General features: G+C 31.6%; 2 protein-coding genes and 1 long non-coding RNA gene across 4 annotated transcripts; 1 reads left to right on the forward strand and 2 right to left on the reverse strand.

The window, feature by feature from the left end:
* Positions 1 to 4,974: 4,974 nt before the first annotated feature.
* Positions 4,975 to 5,367, reverse strand: LOC140178190 (uncharacterized). The gene is made up of 2 exons (XR_011870444.1): positions 5,275 to 5,367; positions 4,975 to 5,173 (listed from the first exon to the last, which is right to left on the reverse strand). It is a non-coding gene; the product is annotated as an uncharacterized lncRNA (long non-coding RNA).
* Positions 5,368 to 11,299: 5,932 nt separating this feature from the next.
* Positions 11,300 to 16,885, forward strand: LOC112732978 (uncharacterized). Of its 2 annotated transcripts, XM_025781818.3 has the most exons (11): positions 11,300 to 11,619; positions 12,653 to 13,179; positions 13,302 to 13,388; positions 13,635 to 13,734; positions 13,906 to 14,013; positions 14,252 to 14,352; positions 15,747 to 15,812; positions 15,908 to 15,995; positions 16,171 to 16,231; positions 16,364 to 16,427; positions 16,558 to 16,885. In XM_025781818.3, exons 1-11 carry the CDS (start codon positions 11,559 to 11,561, stop codon positions 16,687 to 16,689), a joined length of 1,395 nt encoding a protein of 464 aa, XP_025637603.1. In that variant the 5' UTR covers positions 11,300 to 11,558; the 3' UTR covers positions 16,690 to 16,885. The 2 variants fall into 2 exon arrangements, with proteins under 2 accessions (XP_025637603.1, XP_025637604.1); XM_025781819.3 differs by lacking the exon at positions 16,171 to 16,231.
* Positions 16,886 to 19,964: 3,079 nt separating this feature from the next.
* On the reverse strand, positions 19,965 to 21,570 carry LOC112732979 (uncharacterized). The gene is made up of 3 exons (XM_025781820.3): positions 21,163 to 21,570; positions 20,939 to 21,068; positions 19,965 to 20,856 (listed from the first exon to the last, which is right to left on the reverse strand). Exons 1-3 carry the CDS (start codon positions 21,293 to 21,295, stop codon positions 20,214 to 20,216), a joined length of 906 nt encoding a protein of 301 aa, XP_025637605.1. The 5' UTR covers positions 21,296 to 21,570; the 3' UTR covers positions 19,965 to 20,213.
* Between the last annotated feature and the right edge of the window lie 305 nt (positions 21,571 to 21,875).

Genomic DNA, 21,875 nt, shown 5'->3' on the forward strand with positions numbered 1-21,875 from the left:
TTTGGTGTGTGTGTTTGAGTTTTGGGAATGGGGGGTGTCGGCTAGGGTTTCAATTAGGGAAAGGGAAAAATGTGTGTGTCAATAGAATTAGGGTTTGTGTATAAAATTGGGGTTTTGATTTAGAAATTTTTAGGTTTAATTTGAGTAGGGTAATTTTGATAAAATTTGAGCATAGAGTATTAATTTGAAAAACTAATTTGATCTCTAAAATTACTTTAAAATATTATTTGTGGTACAAAAATACTAATTGATTCTCAATCAATTACTCTAATTGAAAATACATGGTAATATAATAAATTTTCTTTATTCCTAAAACTTAAAGTATTAATTTATAAAAATATCAATTATTTAAATCGTATCATATAAAATTTTTATTATTTCATAATTACCAACTTTATAATTTAAATATAGAAAATAATTCAATAATTGTAAAATTAGATAAAATTCTAATTTAAAAAGCCAAACCTTGTTATTTTTAAATTTCTAAAACTTTAAATTGTAAATAGAAAAATAATCCATAATTATAGAGTTTGGATAAAATCCTTAATTTCTTTCAAATCCAATTAATCAAAATTGCCTTTAATTATTTTTAATAAAATAATTGCTGAAATTAAAACGATAATTAAATATATGATTTGAAATTAGTTCACAATAGGATTTTTCAAAAGTTCTGGATCTTACATTAGAAATATCAAACAGCTGAATGGCGATGCATGCAGATAGAAAAGATTCCAACAGGTAAATTACTGAGCATTAGTATAAAGTTCCTCAAATTGGACAAACTTACTTGGGTTTCATAACAACGGGTAATGTTATGTAAAATTTTTTCTTTTCCGGGTTGGGTTTTAATATCATGGTACATAGAGGTATATTTTACTATGGTGACTGACATGTTTAAGTATCCTATACTAGTTACACTCCATATGCTTACTATAGGAAGGCCATGACACGTTCAGACCTGAGTGCTAGATTGGCAAGTTGATCCTAATGAACTCATTCATTTTTTTAAACCCTAACTATGATTCATTCACTGCAGTACTTGTCCTCTAATTTTGCTGCATATCTTAAACCATATAGGAATGGTTCAGTCTAGAAGATCATTGGTCTACCTTCCATCATAGGCAATAATATATTTTTTTTCCACTTACTGAGGAGTAGAGGAAGAATTTCAGAGTGGAAGTTTGGGTTGAATGGAAGAAATGCTGTAAATTATATAAGTTAACGAGAAGGGACAACATTATCCTGAAACTAGCCTCCATACCGAACCAACACATAGAGTTGGTGATTGAAAAATTTTAAATCCTATGAAAAATGGCCGCTTATCTATTACTCTATGAAAACAGATGTTTTGGTTTATATCTTGGATTGTATTGGGTATGTTTTTGTTTTGTTATTTATGAGTATCTGACAATTTATGTTTTAAATATGATAAATAATAGCATCCTATAGCTGTATTGGAAATTATTTTTATTTTGTTTTTTTGTTATCTAATCATATTCATTATATTTTGTTATCTAAGCATATCCATTATAATAAGGTAGTAAATTACTTGTGTTCATTTTTTCTTCTAATTTTTGGACAGAGCAATTGATAAATTATCGTAGATCAACTGCTTTAATTTGTACATTATTTGTGATTATTTAATTAATTTGTAGCTGCGAGTCCATCCATGTTCATTGTCCCAGACAAGGTGAGGTTTTCAAGTCAAAGGTCCAAATTATGCACAAGGAAATTCTTCTTCTCATCCCCAATTTTATTCCTAAGATTTCAATGCATTGCAGTGTATTCAGAGATACAAAAACCACATAGTAAGGTTGATCTATACTCAAGCTTGGATGCGAAAGGAAAGCAGTTGTAATATGTACCAGTGACTGAATAAGATGGCTTTAGAACTGTACTAGCTATTTCATTTCTTATGTTTCTTCTCCTATCTGGTTGTTCGTAACTCTGTTGTTCAAGTCTTCACCCCTTTGTCTTTTTCTCTCTCTCTCTTTCTCTCTCTATCATTTGCTTCTTTACAAATTGCTTAATTCTTGCATTTCTCACATTTATTTGCAGGAACTATTATCAGTGTTACTGTGTGCCGTACTGGTTGCCTTGAAGGTACTTCCTACTGAAATTAGATAGAATCTGTCATCTAATAGGAGCTCTCATGGTTGATAATTTTTATTTATGCATGCATAGGTACCTATTACCCCAATAGTTTAAGTATGCATGTATGTATCTTGTTTAGAAACTGTGTAGTGAAATATACTCTTTTTTTTTTATCAAGTTTCTAGTGATTTTGCCTTTTACATATGAACAGATTTATGTTCATCATATTTCTATTTCAACATCAAAGGTCAAGCTTCCAAGTACATTAGATTCACCTATTATTGATCCACATTTGTCCCCAAATGGATCGATGCTTATTTACGTAAAAGATTGGGAGTTGTACGTGCTGAACCTCCTAACTAACGAAACCAAGCAGTTGATCCACGGTGCAACTACAAATGGTTTGATAAGTTTAGTAGTTACTTGGCCTTAATGTGCTAGGGTTGATGAGGGTGAAGATTGCCCTCAGAATCAAGTCCATTGAACATGAAGACTTTGAAGAGACCTTGAATCCCAAGAGTGATCTTCTTCGCAAGTCTAATCCTCTGTTATTTTCCAGGGTCCCTGTTCTAATCCACCATGCCAAACCCATCTCTTAGTCTCTCATCGTAGTTGAATACATTGATCAGGCTTGGTCCACTAATAACTTCCCTTCAATCCTTATGACAGAGCAATTCCTCGCTTTTTGGCCACTTATATAAATGAAAAGGTGATTCCTTTCTATTTTTTTTCTATCTGGGTTTTTGCTATTTTCACTGTTTTTTTCTCATTGTTTCATTGAAGTTGGATTATTTCAATTGTTATTGAGTAGAAGATCTTAAAAGTTTATGTTGGTGAGTTTTGAGACATTTGTAATTGTTTAAAAAGTATCAATAATTTTATTCTTTATTAACAACTTTACAACCAACTCACTATTATTAGATTAGTTCTATTAATTATATTGAGTATACTATTATTTCAATAAAATAACTTACATGGATTTCAGATGGAAGTTTGTTACATGTTGTTAGTTAACAAGTTAAAAAATTAGTTGGTAGGTTATATTAATTACTCTAATTAGTTAGCTTTCTCTTACTATATGTGACTTTGTCTCTACTGAAAAATTATATATCAACTGTAGATCAATTGATTCTTAATAGTTTTTTCCTTTCTGTCCAAATGGGGGTAGTAGTTTTCTTCCATGAAGAGCACTATAACTATTGAAACAAAAGAAGATAGAGAGCCATATTATAAGGTGATGGAAGAAGTGATTGAGAGAGTGGAAGAAGCTTTTGGAAGTAAAAAAGAGTAAAAAAGAGCAAAAAAGACTTAGTCTTTTCCACTTCAAAATAACTATTGCATGAGTATAATCAAGTCATTTATAGTTGATATGCTTTTTCTTGCCAAAGTGATGAGGATTGATACATTTACAAAAACTTTTTACCTTTTTTTTTAACCAATCATATATTCACTTTCTATTTATTTTATTTTATTTTTTTAAAAGGGATTTGAGGATTTATTTGGCTTTTAGATAGGTCATGGTATAATATTTATCAGCAATTAAGGTTCTTATTATGCTGCAGACCATGCATATTATTTGCTGCACAGTATCTGTGGCTTCATCTTTTCTACTTCTCACCTTTTATCATTTTCATTTTCCAGCTGTGTTTTTGCCCGTGTATTTACACTGGATCGCTGCATAGCTCTTTGGTGTATTCTTATATCTCTAGGTGGGTAAACCAATCATTTGGGCATGCTGATGTTATAGAGGTGAGACATGAATTGTTTGGGATTCACAGTTGGTCAATAAATCTAATTGTGTTTTATATTCTTTCGTTGCTCCAGTTTCATTTGTATTCCATTTTAATCCATCTTCTTATCTGGCCAGCTTACATGCAGAATCTTTTTCGAAAGTCATCCACGTGCTAACATAGAGATGGCTTCTTGTGGTAAGATAAAAAAGAAATTTTTTTCTTATTATTTGCAGTTGAAATCTACATTGTATATATTGACTTTGTATGATGTCATTATGTTTCATAATCCTTTGCATCTTGAATTAACTGTTAGTTATACCTGAAGCTTGTTTGAAAACCATTTAATATGAGAAAATAATTCTATTCTTTTCAAGAAATAATTCATTTCTATTTAAAACTCAATTCCATTGTTTGGAATAACTTTAATATGGTAATATAATGAAATTCAATTCTTTTGTTTGGAATGACTTTTATATGAATCAAGTTTTCTTCTTTTATAATTTTATCTTTGGCAAAATTATTTTATTAATTGTAAATGGGTATATTTTTGACATTTGACAAATCAAGTTACGGATTGATTCAGAATTTTGAAGCAAAGGAAAATTTTATTAATTACAGGGAAGAACAGAACTATGAAGTCTATATCATAAAAAAATCCTTTGTTAATTTTTTCATTAGCATCACAATCAAAATCGTAATTTATTTCTAAAACACCCTTATAATATCCTTTGATTCTACAATTTACTCCTTTTTTCTACTCAAATGTTAATAAAAACTCATTCTTCAATCATTGATTTTAGATCTTCTCTTTTTTTCTACTCAAATGTTAATAAAAACTCATACTCTAAGTGACATAACTTCACAACTTTTTTCAACCATTTTGCAACCAAACTTCATCTTTTTTTTCCTTTAACTTCAACATACTTCTTGTTTCCTATTGTTTGGTAGCTTCATCACTATAAGAGATGAGTTCTTTTCCCAATCTTTTTTCGCAAAATTCTTTTAAAGCATCTAAAAAATATAATATATATGTTACATAATTAAATTATTCATATATGACATGCTATAACTATTATGCATGAAGAAGAAATAAACGTAAATTTAAAGAGATATTTTACTAAGAAATTCAAAATACAAGTATTTGAAATAAAAAAAATAGATATAAATTGAAATATTATTCATTATTCAAATTTTCCAGATTTTTTATAGAACTAAATATTAGTTTGAGCTCTTACTGGTGACTTTATAAAAGGAAACACAGTTGCAAGCTTGGCTACATTTACTTTGCTCTCTGTTATGTGTTTTTTGCCCATACTATCAGTAGATTTAAACTGTCATTGTGGCTGCTGAATTCAACATGAAAGACTATATATTACATGAAAAAATAAAAAATAAAAATATATACAAACTAGAGTGCTTAAGGTGTCTTCTATTTGATTGTTTGTACCTGATTAGAAAATATGTTAACTTCATGCAGGCAATGATTGTTATCCTTTGGCAAATTTATCAAGGATTGAAAACTCTGCTATTTTTTATTAGGTTTTGGGTGAATGGAATGGTTGGAAAGGTTATTGGTATAAATACAAATATTTATTGTCTTGTTTTTTGTAAAACTGTGTGCTAGACTCAAAACTACTCATTATGGTGGTTTCTATCTCTGACATTATGATAGATGCTTTTCACGTTATTCGAGAAGTGCTTCATTTCAGCTTTATCTTCTTCTTTTTTATGACATTTGATAGGTGTAATTTTGGAAAAAAAATCAACTTTAGTGGATGTTATCAATTACAAATATTTTTTTTATAACTAATTACAAGCATTTATAAATGAGTAGGTACATATAATTTGGAGTGCTCGGCCAAAAACATAAAAAAAAATGTGACTCAAGTAGTACAAAATGATAAAATTCAATGGTCCAGTGGTTTAATATTTTTTGTATGGTCCAATTATACTCCTTAAAATATTTCACTGGTATTTAGGTCAAGAATCATAAGAATCTAATATGGTATTGAATTAATTATAACTGCGACATTTTGATTTTCAAAAAATTCAATTTTTTGATAAAATAATGTTTGAAAAAAAAAAAGATATTTTGACTTTTCAAGAGTGATTTTAATTTGATAAATATAAAATTTTATTTTATAACTGTTAATCTATTTTTTTGTTCGTTAGTATATTTGAAGAACTATTAAAAAAAATAATATATATATATATATCAAGTTTATGTTATTGTTGTTATATTTGAAAAATTATTCACAAGGCACGTATAAAAAAATTAATCTCTAAATCATTTTAACATTTTGTTAATTCTTTTCTATCCTTAACAAAATCAGACACCCTCCCCCCTTCCCCCTTCCAAAAAAAAAACGGAAAGCGGCTGGTCGACTGTCATGACTGCATTAGAAACAGTGCACTAAGCTATATACATGTTTTGGACTATATATTAGATTGTGTTGCAGATATTTTGTTTTTTTATATATACCTATGTAACAATCGATGTTTTGAATATTATACATAATAGCAATCTACATCTATATTGGACATTTTTTTTGTCTATGAATATCCATTATATTTTGTTATATAAACATATCCATTATAATAAGGTAGTGCATTACTTGTGTCCTTTTTGCTTCTAATTGCTTCCAAATGAAACAATTATTGAAGGAAACAAATTGCTTTTGTATGAATTCTTTGTATAAAAACATTAGGTTGTGAATGGTAGGATTTAAACATCAACTATCGTGTACAATTGTATCAAATAATTTGCAAAGGTGTAAATAACTCTGTTCACATCTAAATTTATGCGCAAAATGCAAACCATTAACTGGTGTATGGTAAATTCTTTAAACTGGCTTTATTTCTGAGGGGTAATGTAAATTTTTTATTTGAATGGAAATGGTATATCAACTGATGTCAGATATACTACTGGTATGATATTTGACTTGTGTAAATTAAAGTATAGGAAGTATTTCACGTGTGCCATGGTACGGTACTAGAGTTTCAGAACTCCATGTACGATCAAGTTGCATGTAAAATTTTGTTTTTTAGCAATTTGTTGAATTACCAATTCACTCCACATCTAAAATGGAAAAGACTACGTTGGGCAGCTTGTAGCTTTGAGAGAAAATGCGGGGAGCTGATCGGCGCACGGTGAGTCTCGAAGGTACTCCGTGGTTGAATCACGCTTTCAACGCTAATTAACAAAAATTGCGTATTGTTACATTTAGAATACTGTTATCCATGCTTATTGGAATCGAATTCTCTAGTGTTTGTCCTTGTTTCAATCTCATTTTCTTCTTAATAAGAACAACAACAAATTAATTTAGTCCATGTCTATTTTTAACATATATGCTTTTCTGTATGAGATGAAGTGTACTTTTGCTAGCATTCCCAATATAAAAAATAACAACCTATCCACTTTAATTTAACTTAGCTTTTACTTCCATTAAATTTATAAAATGAAAAATAAGTTAAACCAGAAAAAGTTTGCGATACAATTTATAAACATCACAATAAGATATGTCAATAAATTAATTACATTAAAAATTAAACTAAAAACAATCCTTTTTATTTACTTACATTAATTTTATTCTTGTTATGTATCAAAACTGAATTATATAGCAAAAATAATTTAATAACAAATTTATAATATCCTTAACGGAGCCAGTTAAATAAAGACGTTTAAAACATATTTTTTTAAAGATGTTTTTTAATAATTAAAATTTAATGTATATAATTGATTAAATTATGTTATTTTTGTCAAAATTAGATTAGATAAATTAATTTGATCTAAAAATCGATAAACTAAATAAATCTTAAACCAGTCTAAATTATTTTTTTATATAGAAAATGACTAAGATACTGCTATTATATATATTTTTTGAAATTTTGAGAATCCTAAATCCTAACTCTATAACGACACAGAGAGAAGAAAATGGTTAGAATTTAGGATTCTCAAAATAATAATAATAATAATAATAATAATAATAATAATAATAAAAGTATTTTAGTCATTTTTTATAATAGAGATTTTGTAGTCATTTTTATAAAAAAAATATTAATTTAGATCTGTTCAAGATATAATTCACCAATTTTTTGGCCAAATCAATTTATCTGATCTCATTTTGACAAAAATAACATGATTTAATTAATTATATGTATTGAATTTTAATTATTAAAAAACAACTTTAAATAAAGACGTTTTAAACTTCTTTATCTGAGTTGTTTCCTATCCCTAAACCTTCAAAAACAAAATTGATTTTTCGGAATCATTAATTTTGATATATATAACAAAAACTAAGTAAAAAAAATTATGTTTAATATTTTTTCGTTGAAGTGTTATTTTTTTTAATTATTTTTTGCAATATTTTTTCTGTCTCAATTCTGATTTTATAAATTTATTTATTTTTTTAGCCATATAAAAAGAATACTTTGTGAATGAATTATAGTTCAAATAGTATAATCTTTCCATACTCATTTAGAAGTTGTGGGTCCGAATCTTTCTATTTTTGATAAAAAAAAAATCATATTGAGTTATCAAAATATCCCATTTCTTAAAAATAAATTCTATCCCATAAATCAATGAATAACTACTAGACCAATCCAACTTAATTAATTTTTTTTCTTTTTATTTTTTGAGTTTTACTTTTACCTCAATATGTCATTAAAGGGCCCATGATTAATCGGACCTCAATGCCATGCCCAGAAGCCTAAGCCATGCGGCTGTTAGCGTGGGTTACAAGTCCCGTCAGTTCACTCAACCAAATTTTGGCCAAATCTAACCTTTAACATTGGGTTAACAGCTCACTTTCACCACCAGTCGAATTTCCATGCTGCATCCCACCTAACTTGAGTCCAGAGTATCAAAACTTCGCCTCATCTTAGTCAATGAAATTTTTTATGTTAAATCTGAACGCATTTAGAGGTTGGAGTTCTGAAACTCCAGTCCCGTACCGTGGAGCACGTGAAACGTTTCCTAAAGTATATATGTTTATCCCATTGCAAGCAGTGAGAGAAGAAATATGAGAATCATTTATAACTGATATTCTTTTTCTTGCCAAGGTGATGAGGATTGGTGCATTTGCAAAAGTTTTTTACCATTCTTCTTTAAACCAATCATATTTTTAATTTCCATTTATTTTACTTTATTTTATTAAGGGTTTCGAGGATTTATTTGGCTTTTAGATAAATCATGATATCATCATCTATTATTCTTATTGGCTTCGAGGATCTATTGCCTTTTAACTAATGTGATTTTTTCTTGTAATTAATTCAACAACAATAGTATGATATAATTATTAAAGTTAAATCTTTCATTCTTGTTCAATTGTATTAAGCGCTATCTAAAAATAATTAAGAAATGAGTTTAGTTAATATGTTTTTTTCGACACTATATTATGTTTACAAATTGCAATAAATTTAAGTATAAATATAAAAAAATCATATATTTTTTTCTATTCATTAAATAAAAATATTTAAAAATTATTGTTGATAATAAACTTATGGGCAAAACACTAAAATAAGCCAAGGGGAGGAAATTTTTACGTAAATCCGCCAAACCAAAATCTGGTTCATGAATCAACTAATGCATAATTATATGTAGTTCGAATCAACTAGATTCGAACTCGATTTACACATAATTCGAATCATGTTGCTTCGAATTATAAACAAAACTCACGCACCCACTAATTCGAATCAACCTGATTCGAATTACACACATACAATAATTCGAATCAGGGTGATTCGAATTACACCCTGATTTATTAAAAATTAATAATTTATTAAAAAAATAATAATTTAAAATTAAAAAATATATATTTTATTTCATGTATTAAAAAAAAGCTAACAAAATATTTAATTACAAGACTTCTTTAAAATATTAATGAGCTATCAATTTGAATTCCATACAATACTCTTTTGTCCATTTTTAATAGATCATGAGTATTTTTTAATAAATTTTTTTAAATTATATGGTGAGATATTACATAATTCGAATTATGCATGACTCTGATTCGAATTATATGGTTAGCAATTCGAATTCTATACAATACTTTTCTGTCCATTCTTGATAGCTCATAAATATTTTTTAATAAATTTATTTTAACTATACCACAAAAAAAATATTTTATTCTATAAAAAATAATTTAAAAAATTGATTAAAAAATGTTAGGAGTACCATAAAAATTTGTAATGTTCTAATAACTTAGATAAATACATGCATATATACAAATTTTAAATAAAATACTCTACATAGTCAATAATAATTTAGAAATTAAAGAAACTATTTGATTCCATCCAAAACAATTAAAAAATATATTTTATTCTACACAAAATAATTTTAAAAAAATGGCTTAAAAAAATGTTATGAGTACTATAAAAGAATAATTAAAAAATAAATTAAAATAAATTTATTAAAAAATATTCATGAGCTATCAAAAATGGGCAGAAGAGTATTGTATAGAATTTGAATTGCTCACCATATAATTCGAATCAGAGTGATTGAACTTCTCATGCGTAATTCGAATCATGTAATATATCACCATACACCATATAATTTAAAAAATTTATTAAAAAATATTCATGAGCTATTAAAAATGGACAAAAGTGTATTGTATGAAATTCGAATTGATAGCTCATTAATATTTTAAAGAAGTCTAAATATTTTGTTAGCTTTTTTTAATGTATGAAATAAAAAATATATTTTTTTAATTTTAAATTATTATTTTTTAATAAATCAGGGTGTAATTCGAATCAACCTGATTCGAATTATTGTATGTGTAATTCGAATAAGGTTGATTCGAATTAGTATGTGTGTGAGTTTTGTGTATAATTCGAAGCAACATGATTCGAATTATGTGTAGATCGAGTTTGAATCTATTCAAACTACATATAAACATGCATGATTCATGAACCAGATTTTAATTTGTCAGATTTGCGTAAAAATTTTCTCCCCTAACTTATTTTAGTGTTTTGTCCCATACTTATCAAGTGTCTTAAGTTTTATGTTACAATATTAATTAACATACTGAATGATTATTATATTCTATTATTCTATTTTAAATAGAGAAATTTTTTGTTATTAAAATATTAATACAACATATATATTTTGATTCAACATATATTAGTTATATTTTAATATTTTTTATTTAAAAGTTTTGAAAATACATCGATTCAGTGCAGTTGCACAGGTCATCACGCTAGTTTACCATCACAAAAATGTGAAAGTGCATGAAGGAGTTAGGAACGTTTTTTGGGGGACTGAGAGTCATTTTTGGTGGGTTGGACTTATGATTTTTTCCCAACAATAAGAAGACCTATGAAGTTATGGATTCAAAAGATCTAAGCTCAATATTAAAATGCGATATAAACATTGGCACTCTCCCCCCCCCCCCCCCCCCCCCCCCCCCCCCAAAAAAGGCCCCAACACAGTCTTCTGAGAAGATATAAAAAAAAAAAGACATGGGTGTTTATCTATTCTGAAAATACAAAAAACCGGCAACTTCAACAACGTTCCCAGTTCTGACTGCGACACAATAGTTAACACTTTTCTAGTTTTCTTTGTTCAAACAAACGTCCCTCTTTGATTCTCAAAATGTAATTCTTCCCTTGCACGCTTTTCCTTCCTTTTCAATCTTTGTATAAACCTCTTACATTCACAAAAAGACTAAATCTTTGTATAAAACCCTCATTCATTTTCCAAGAAAGAAAAGGCATTTCTTTTCTGATCAAACAATGGAAGAAATGGCAGAAAGCTCCGGAGCCAAACCCCGTGATGAAATATGGGCTAAGCTTGGTGAGGATTACACTCTCTTTTTTTTTTTTTTTTTTTTTTTTTGTGCGCAGCAACAATCTGGCATACTACTGTATTATACCAATTCAGGGTTTTAAACCTGGGCCATTCTTCCTTTGTTTTCCCTTTTTCTTTTACCACTCCCCTTTCACTGGATTTCGCTGTAATTATTCTAATATTGAATGAAATTAGAACATTGGGTGTGTGAAAAGACTCGATCTTTCTTGTTTTAGAACCCAACAACGGCACAGTTATTAAAGCTTCCATTTTTACTGTTTGGTTGTATAGTCATTATATTGTTGCATTATATGCTGCACCCAGAAATTCATGCTTCGTTCTCTGTTCCCTCTGTGTTCCATTGGTTAGTAACTACCTAGAATAATGGGCTGTTGTGGATGCCATCTTCTGGTGTCTGATTAATTTGAAAAAAAAAAAATGAGAGTATTTTAACACACACAATATCTATGTAGCTCTGCAGTGTATTTGGCAGAAGGGCAATGGGTAGAAAAGTACTAGGAAGAGTGCCTTTATTTTCCGGGCTGGGTATGTGATCTGATAGTATGCAGATGCCGGTGAGTAGTGGCAGTTCTGGAAATTAGAGCAGTTACATCGCTCAATTTTTCTTTAAATGGTCTTATACAAGTGATGGTCTATGGTGTTTCTTGAGTAAGTGTAATGGTTGGAATTTCAATGCTGTTAACAGTTAAGATCAGTGCCTCAGCGGGCGTTCCATAGGGTCTGTTCATGCTCGACCTTGTATGAATGATCCAGCGATGGTTACTCACTCTCATTTTAACCATCATACCAAAAGATAAAACAGTTTATGGTTATGAAGTATGAAAGCTTCCAATCCAATGGTAAAAAGGATGGTGACGGGCCTCGGTGCTTCTTATTCCATTTTTTTTGTCTTCAGTTTGTAGAGGATTCTAAATGGACTCTTTTTTATGAGCTTGCCAAGGCATACATTTACTGTAGAATTTGTATCTCTTTTAAGGTTCTCAATTTCTTATTTGGTCAAATTCCTTCTTTCTTGCAGTTTCATCAGACTCAAGATATTCAGATGTAGAAATAAGGTCAGATGAAATAGTTATATGTTCGGAGATATCATCTACTTCTAGTGACAAACATAGCTGGTGCAAGATCGTAAGGAATTCTGATCTATGTTCTGCCACAATAAAAAACAAGAGATCAAATACAATTCTTGTTGATGGGGCCAAGTTATGTAATGAAGATACCGTAGTTATCAAGGATGGAAGTGAAATTGTTCCAGGTCCTGATGGAGAAGGGTTTGTTAACTACAGATTTAATATAATGTCAAGCCCAGAAACATGCCAGAGGCAGCTAAAGATATGCATAGATGTTGAGCATGCAAAGTGTAGCATTTGCTTGAACTTATGGCATGATGTTGTTACTGTTGCCCCATGCCTTCATAACTTTTGCAACGGTTGTTTATCAGAGTGGTTAAGGAGGTCAGAGCAAAGACGTTCTGCAGTACTTTGTCCTCAATGCAGAGCAGTTGTTCAATTTGTTGGAAAAAATCACTTCCTACGTGCCATTGCAGATGTAAGTTTTGTGCTGAAGCATTCTGTTGAAATTGAGTTGAATTTTATATCAGAAATAGATAAGCATGTTTGATTTACTTCTCATCTTCTGCATTTTGTTTAATCTTACTTTTCAAAAATCAGGATATGGTAAAAGCTGATTCTTCTCTAAGACGTGCGGATGAAGATATTGCACTATTAGATTCGTATTCATCAATACGATCAAACCTTGTGAGTAATATGATTCTTCAACCAGAGCTAATTTATCACTGTAAAATTGTGTTTTTTTGGTCCAACCTTCAAACTATTTATAAGTTTCTTCAGTGCCTAGGTAGCGTAAAATATCATGTCCTTTAATTCAACCTAAGAACAGTGATTGACACCATGTTGGTTGGATTTATGATTTTGTATCACGCTTTTATTGTCCGACATTTTCTATGAGATGTACCTGTTACTAACTTCTTTTTTTACCATAAGGTCCTTAGGTCTGGAAACAATCGCCGAAAAAGGGCTTTGACATCCACACCACCTAATGATCATAGTGATGATGGCTCAGACCTTCGATGCCCACAGTGTGGTAATATCATTGCGATTAAATATCGGATATGGAATATGGTCCTATGCAATTTTGCTTCTTGCAATTTGCAAGACTTGGCTGGAACTAATATAGGAAATGAAAATCTAATTCAGATTTCTACCTTGATTTCCATGTTTCATACTCACTGAGTTTGCTACTTGTAATTTTCAGTTACCGAAGTTGCTGGGTTTCGTTGCAATCATAGCACTGATCATCTCCAATGTCAAGCATGTGGAGGAATGATGCCCTCCCGTACTGATTTAGGCATTCCTCAACATTGTAAGTTCATCACCTGTGATTTTGCTTACTGCACAACTCCATCTAGAATTTTGTTTTCCTTTGAAATGTGCATCACTCAAGGGTCAAGATGCTTTCACGCTATCTTGTAGCATGATAAAGGTCATTGAAAGTTATATGATAAATCAAACTATTTTATATATTCTCCATTTTCTTTATGGTTAGTTTTAACTTTTAATAGTTCATTTATAATGTCTGTCAATGAATATTTTTCTTGTAGGTTCAGGATGTGATAGACCATTTTGTGGAGCTTACTGGCATACTTTAGGGGTAGCCAGGAGTGGTTCTTATCCCATTTGCTCCCAGGATACTTTGAAACCTGTATGGAACACGTGTTTTCTTTCTTTTAAGGGTAAACTTATACTTTTTGTACCTAAAGTTTTCGATAAGTTCAAATTCCATCCATACTGTTAAATTTGGCGGTCAACATGTAGTTAACATTTTTTCCAACTTCACCCTTCAAAAACACATTCATCGCCATCTTCATATCCAAACCCCCTTTTCTTCTCTCTCTCTGCGCTTTGCGCCATGCCTTCCTCCTCCTCTGCCAGGACATCGACACCATCACTGTCATCACCTTCAAGCCGCCTATGCCACACCTCCATCGCTGGCACTGCACTTGCATGCCATGTGCCTCCTCTCCACCACCCCTCGCTATGCAATCCTTCTCACAGTGATTTAACCTTCTCCTCCCCCGCCTCTTTCTCTCTCTCTCAACCTGAATGTTGTTGTTGAGGGAGGTGTTGGTGATGGTGGAGGTTGGGATTGTGGGGCTGGGGTTAGGATGTTGAGGGAGAAAGTGTTGGTGACAGTGGGAAGTTGGGGTTGTAGGGCCGGGGGTTGGGGTGAGAAGGGAGAAGGTCGTGGCCCAAGTCCATTAGTGTGGAACATTCTCTTTTCCAAGTGAAATCCCATAGCATATGAAAGAGTGAAAAAGTGCTTTTGTGTAGAATAAGAAGCCTTCGTATCTTAATGCATGTACCTAATTTATTCGGAGCTATTAGAGTGGGATCCACATTTTGGGGGAATATGAGTAGAAGCAATAACAACTTAACAAGAGTATTTCTAGTGGGACATCTTTCACAATTTCTAGAGAGGCAGTTCACTAATAGAATGAGGGATAAGGCTATTCTTTTCAGAACTGGGAAGTTCTAAAGGTTCCTGGAAATTTTTGCTCCCATTGAACCATTTGTATCTATATGCATGAATCGTAATGGTGGCAGTTAGGGTTGGGGGCTGCGGCACAGTAAGGGTGGAGGTTAAGGGTGATGCTGTTGGATGGGAGATGGGAATAAGTTGGAGTTGAGGGTATAGAGTTAGAAGGGGCGAGAGAGAAGAGTGTGATGATGGTGACAATGATGATATAGGTACAGGGAAAAGGGTAAAATTGGGGAGAAAATGTTGACTAACTATCAAAAAATTAACAGTAAAGGTAGAGTTCAGGCTTATCAAAAACATTATAGACAAAATCGAAACAAATTAAACATTAAGAGCATTTTTGAAATTTTTCGAAAACACCAAAGACAAAAAGTGTATACTTTACCCTTCTTTTAAAACAATTGCTAGCTATAGTGGAAGTTATCCTGAAAAGTGTGAACTTTGTAATATTGATGCCATTACTGGGTGAATATATTGGTCATTACACTGTTAAAGGTCATAGATATGATATAATTCTCACTTAGTCATGATGCTCTACTTGTGCTTTGCTTTTGCAGATCTCAGAACACACCATCTCTAGAATCCCTTTGATAGCACATGAAAAGAATCTGCATGAGCATATTGTACTGGTTTTTTATCCCTGTATTTTATTTTGTCCAGTCGTAGCTATTTTCTATTCTTTTTTTATTAACTTTGATAATTGTGTTTGGTGTTCTAGATCACTGAAAATTGCATTCGACAAATGGGGAGGACATTGCAGGATGTTATATCAGAATGGATAGTGAATCTGGACAACAGACTTATTGGTAATAAACTTGTCTTCCCTGTTCTAACCGTTGATCTGATGCACACAATTATGTTAACAATCTTGACTTAGATTTCAAAATTTCAGTCTACATACTCGTTCATCATGAGATTCATACTATTGCTATACAGATCATATAGCATTATCTCAACCTCTTCTACTTTTATCCTTGTCAGATAGAACTAGATTAACGCTAAATAATGCCGAGATGATTACTGCTAGGACTATCGTATGTTGGTAAGCTTGGTCCTCAATTTTTCAGGGGGGTAGATTGGATTCTGAATCATGATACTTTCTTATGTTGTAACGGTGTCACTTAAAACAATCTTGGCATCTCCATAATGCATTCTTTTATATTCATTGATGCAGTGATTGTTATGAGAAGTTGGTGTCTTTTCTCTTGTACTGGTTTCGAATATCCTGTCCCAGAAATGTAAGTCCCTTCAAGAACAGCATTTCTGCTCATTTGTTTGTTAGGTGAAAAAAAAAAAAAAACATTTTGAACTTACAGTCTGCTTACTAAGTTGACCCTTTTTTTTTCTTTAATGTATTATTGCAAAAAGTATTATTCGGAAGCAGCGTTAGCAAGGCAAGATTGTTGGTATGGATATGCGTGTAGGACACAACACCACAGTGAAGACCATGCTCGTAAAAGGAACCATGTGTGCCGTCCAACTAGAGGCAATGCCTCCTAATTCTCCATTTCTCTCATGTACATTCATTTTTAGTTTTAATCTTTTAGAAAATAACTTTTCTTTTGGTAATATTTTAGAAAATAACTTTGTTGAGTATTGACTGACATGACTTGTTGGGTTCAATTAGTTCAGAATAAATACAAAACGAAAAAAAAAAAACGCCCATTTCTTGAAAGAAAAAAGAAATTATTTCTAATGGTGAGGTGTTGTGTGTTTTAAGAAACTGTTAAAAGAAAGTGTGACATGATGAAAATAGTTGAGTTAATGACATTAAAATAAGATATCATCAATCATTTGACATTCTTTAAAACGAATGCGTTTCTCTCTCGTCACAAAATGGAATAAGACTGTGTGTGTAGCATACTAGCATGTGGATTGCTTTATAATAATCTTTTAATAGTGACCCGCAAAATTCGTAGCGGCAAACACTACCTACTCTTCCTTTTTTTTGGTTGGGTGATGATCAGATGATTGCAAGATTTTTTATAAAGGCGATAGTGAGTGAGGTTTGAATTATCCTCTCCGTTTAAATTGATTTAAATATGTGCGATGTGGCTACTACCTTAATTCTAGTTATCTTTTATGACCTTGTCTACCGAGCATGCCTTTATTTTTAGACATTAACTTCACATAAAAAATGGGTTTTTACTGTACTTAATAAATAGGTAGTGTGGTAAAAGAACGTTGTTGAACTTCATCCGAAACATTGATGAAGGATTTACGTGGATTAGCAGTAGGCTACTGGTTCTGCCTACCAACTTTCATAAAATCGTCTTGCGTATATGCATTTAAAGTAAGGAAAAGAGTCCCTTACAAACGGAATAGGATATGGTGGAAAGCAATCGAAGATGTTTGAACAAAACTTGGTCAAATTTGCAGTCTTAAAAATAAACCATGCATTAATATAACATGAGAGCGACTGAAAACAAGACGTTAGCTTTTGAAAGATCTACGTTTTATTCCCCCCAAATTATTAATCTATAAATCAACTACTTTCCAACTATAATTTGTTAACTTAGCTCGAATATTTTCGCCATTAGTGTTACGGAACATTGAACGAAGCTCAACCGCGTAGGATTTGAGCTTAATTGACTCCTTTAATTTGCATAATCCATCCATACAGTTATTATTGCATTTGAACATTAACTAACAACAACAACGACGTATGGTGCAGTGTTGAGCCCTACCTCTTCTGAAGATGACAAACCATAACAGGGTTGAGAATTGAGATTTAGACCAAACCACAATAATCGTGGAGAGAGAGAGTTCCTTCCAATCGTGGAAGGCTCACGTGGATACGAAAACGAAAGAATTAGGTGGGTGATGCGAGTAACATGCGACTTAGCTCCTAAACCTTCTAGAACACCTACATATATTATATTATTATGTATTTGCCTAATTGCCTCTTTATATTAGTCCTCGCAATACAATAATATATATCTGGGAAACTCAAATTCTGACACGTCCCTATGATTAGTATAAGGTAATATAGTAATTCAGAAGTGTCCACATAGATAAACTTATAGATTAATGTATCATACTTTAGGATCATAATGGTTAGATGCATGATATAGGTGACAGCTACCTTTCAATATTAATTAAACAAAGTAATTTTTATATACTTGTTATACATTAAGATTGGAGGAAAATGTGGAAGGGAGTGAGAATTTATGAGAAAAGACAGAGGGGTAGGTGAAATTGGTGACGTGAGCTCCATCTACACACGTACCTAACCTGCTCAGTGTTCAATGTAGATGTCTCATTCATTTTCATATGCATGTTTGATGTTTTTACTATGTCTCTTAATTTGAATTTCATATTTTAATTTTCCTACGGTGCAATTATCAATCAATTTATCATATATGTTCCGTTATGTTTTCTCTCTCATAGTCTCATTCATGACCCATACTCCCATAGGCATAAAGGTAAGGTAATTAAGGGGGCTAAGGGCAGAACATACGTGGCCCCACTCCTCACCAAACACTCTCTTTCCTCTTCAATAAATCACACACCCCCCTTCTTCAATCAATCTTATTTTTTTGTCTTCTCTCTCTTTCAAAATTTGGGTGGTGACTAACATTCTGCCCAACCACATGACCAGAGTCACTTTTCTACCTTCATTTATATTATTAAAATAAAATATAAATATTAGTATTTTTGTTAAATAATGGATAGCTCTATTCTACGTGTAAACATAACGAAATACTAACATTTAGTTAAGATAAGAGTTTAATAGGATTCTATCTATACAAAAGGCACAGTGACTAGAAATATAAAATTATATGCCAAAATTAAGATCAGGACGTCTTCACTCTGAAGTTCCAAGCTCGAAATTAATCTTTATATGTATAGGAAGGATAAATGGTCTAATTACTAATCAATTAATTAGTTTTATAATTTTTGAATTAAATATCTGAGATATGAGTTGTTTTGGTTATTCTACAATTTGTTGAACTACAAAGATATTAAAAAAAAAGAATTCAATTTATCATAGACCAAGTCTGGTCAAGGACTTCAGCGTATAGGTGACCAATTGACCACTTTCACCGATCAATATAGCAATATTTGAAAATATTCAAAATTCTGAATAAAGTAAGCTACATAAAAATGCATGGATCGATAGTACTATTTAGCATTTACCATAGTTTAACCAAGGTATAAATACATCGCATATGGTAAACAATGAAAAAGTTAAGCAGCAACCACCCGAATATGTGCTATCAGAAGGGGACGCAAGCGGGTTAACAATCTAGTCAATAGAGGAGTAGGTTAATGATGAAGGTTGAGTAATTCCTTCCTTCTAGGTAATAAGAAAAACCCTAACATTAACCAAACTTATTTTAAGATGGTTACATTAAAAAAAGAAAAAGTTAAATTACTTTAACTCATATAATTCTTTTTTATTTATCATCAATAATAAAGTTGAATATTTCAAATGTTTTTATTTGTTTTCAAGAGAAAAATTTAAAGACCAATAAAATTTATTATTTTTTTGTTAATAATTTTAATTATCAATCTAATTTTTCTAATTTATTAATTTAATAATATATTTTTAATTTATATTTTTAAATATTATTAATTAATTATTGACAAAAATAATAAATTATATCGATCCTCTAACATTTTTATATTTTTAATTCTATTTTTTTCTAATAATAATATAATGTAAAATTAGATGTTTGTAAAAAAATTAGTTATTTTTACCATGGAAACTTTACATTTGCTTATAATTGAGAATAAAATGAAAATTTTTTAAAGCTTAATAAACCAAAGAATAAAGATAAAATAAATAATATATACTAAATAGCCTCAACAAAAATCATGTGAAAATTTCTCAAAGAAGAGGGTTTCGAAATCTACAACTACTGGTCGTCCTTGCTGACTGTCAATAACTGTCGCAACAACATATCACATGGAATAAACCACTTCAACTCCATTCCATATATTAAACTCTCTAACTCCCCCTCCCCAAAAAGAAATGTTTCTCTCTATATATTTATATATCCATTTCATGGACTAATTAATTAGCTTGTAAATTGAAATCTGTTATACACATTATTATCATTACTACTATTATTCGAAGCACCACCAGCACTTGCAGTAGCAGCACCAGGCTTGGGTTTGCAGGCACAAGGTTGGTTATTACTTTTTTGAAACCCTAGAGTTTGACACACACAAAAGGAATAAGCAGCTTGTAGTTGTTGACGGTGTCGTTTTGGGTTTTGTGTGTGGATTATGGAAGAAAGAGGAGAGGGAAGGCCTAAGGAGAGGTCCAAGTTGAGTTTAGGATATGCTTCTAACTCCGTTGTGACGCCACTGCTGCTGTTTGAATCTTCATCACCCCCTCCTGATGAGTAGTAGTCTGTTCCATCAGTATTATTATTCTTGGCACAAGCAACACCAAATAGACGAAAATTGATGCTGTTGTCGCTGCTGTTGTATGTTCTCTTCTTGTTTTCGTTGTTGTTTGTGGCCGTAGGTGGAACTGCTGTTGTTGTTGGTGGTGGGGTTATTGTTTTGGTGGAAGGTGCGGGTGCAGCGTTGAGTGGTTGATGGGTTTGAGGGTCAATTCCACGGCTATAAAGTTTACGCTTTATGTGGGTGTTCCAGTAGTTCTTTATCTCATTATCGGTTCTTCCCGGTAACCTCGCTGCTATTAGAGACCATCTGACAAACAATTCAAGAAATCACGTATCAATTAACATCATCCATCTTTGATTCTCTATCTATATATGATGAAGGAACTTACTTGTTACCGAGTAAGCTGTGGAGGTTGATGATGAGCTCGTCTTCTTCGTCAGTGAAGTTGCCTCTCTTGAGATCAGGCCTTAGGTAATTTATCCATCTCAGCCTGCAACTCTTCCCACACCTAAGCAACCCTGAATACAAACACAATATATATTATTTAATCCATATATATCGTCATGTATTTTATGTGAGGATAGATATGGCAAATTAAAGAATAACACGTACCTGCAGCTTTGGGAAGGGATCTCCAACAGCCTTCGCCATGAAGCTTGATGTAGTTGATGAGGCGCTCATCTTCCTCTTTCGTCCAAGCTCCTTTGTTTGTGTGCTCTTTCTCACAACAAGGAGATCTACCCATGTGTATATTGCTAGAGAGAGAGAGTGTGTGTGTGTGTGTGTGTTTCAGAATGTGTGTGTGTGGGGAATGGAACCTGAAACTTGTTGAGAGAAAGAGAGAGAGAGAAGAGGAAGAAAGTGATTGGGGACAAAAGAGGGTAGGAAGGGAATATAAATGGGAGGTGGTGGAGAGAGAGGGGGTGCAATTGACTCGGGTACCTTCTTTTTCTCTTTCTCAAAGAGAGAGAGTATTTGACCGAGTTGGTGAGAAAGACGAGTGGTTACAATTAAGTTTGTGCTTCAATTGGGTAGGTAGCTCTACTTTTCATGTCTCTCAACTTCTCTCCTTCTTTTTCATCTCCGTCCCCCACACCCCCTCTTTTTCCCATATTTGCACTTCTACCCCTCTTCTTTCTTCTTCATTTCATTGTGTCCTTCTCTTCCTAATCATTTTTTGCCTACGTCACAACGGTTGTCAACAGTCGTGTCTCGGCTTCCAATTACTCTTATTAGAGACACAATATCTGTTAAATGGATCTATAACTTATAACGGTTGCTCCTCTTTTTCATTTCTATATAAGTTAGTTACTACTGTTAATAGA

Source organism: Arachis hypogaea, chromosome 13 (genome assembly GCF_003086295.3).
Source record: "Arachis hypogaea cultivar Tifrunner chromosome 13, arahy.Tifrunner.gnm2.J5K5, whole genome shotgun sequence".
NCBI classification, from domain to species: Eukaryota; Viridiplantae; Streptophyta; class Magnoliopsida; order Fabales; family Fabaceae; genus Arachis; species Arachis hypogaea.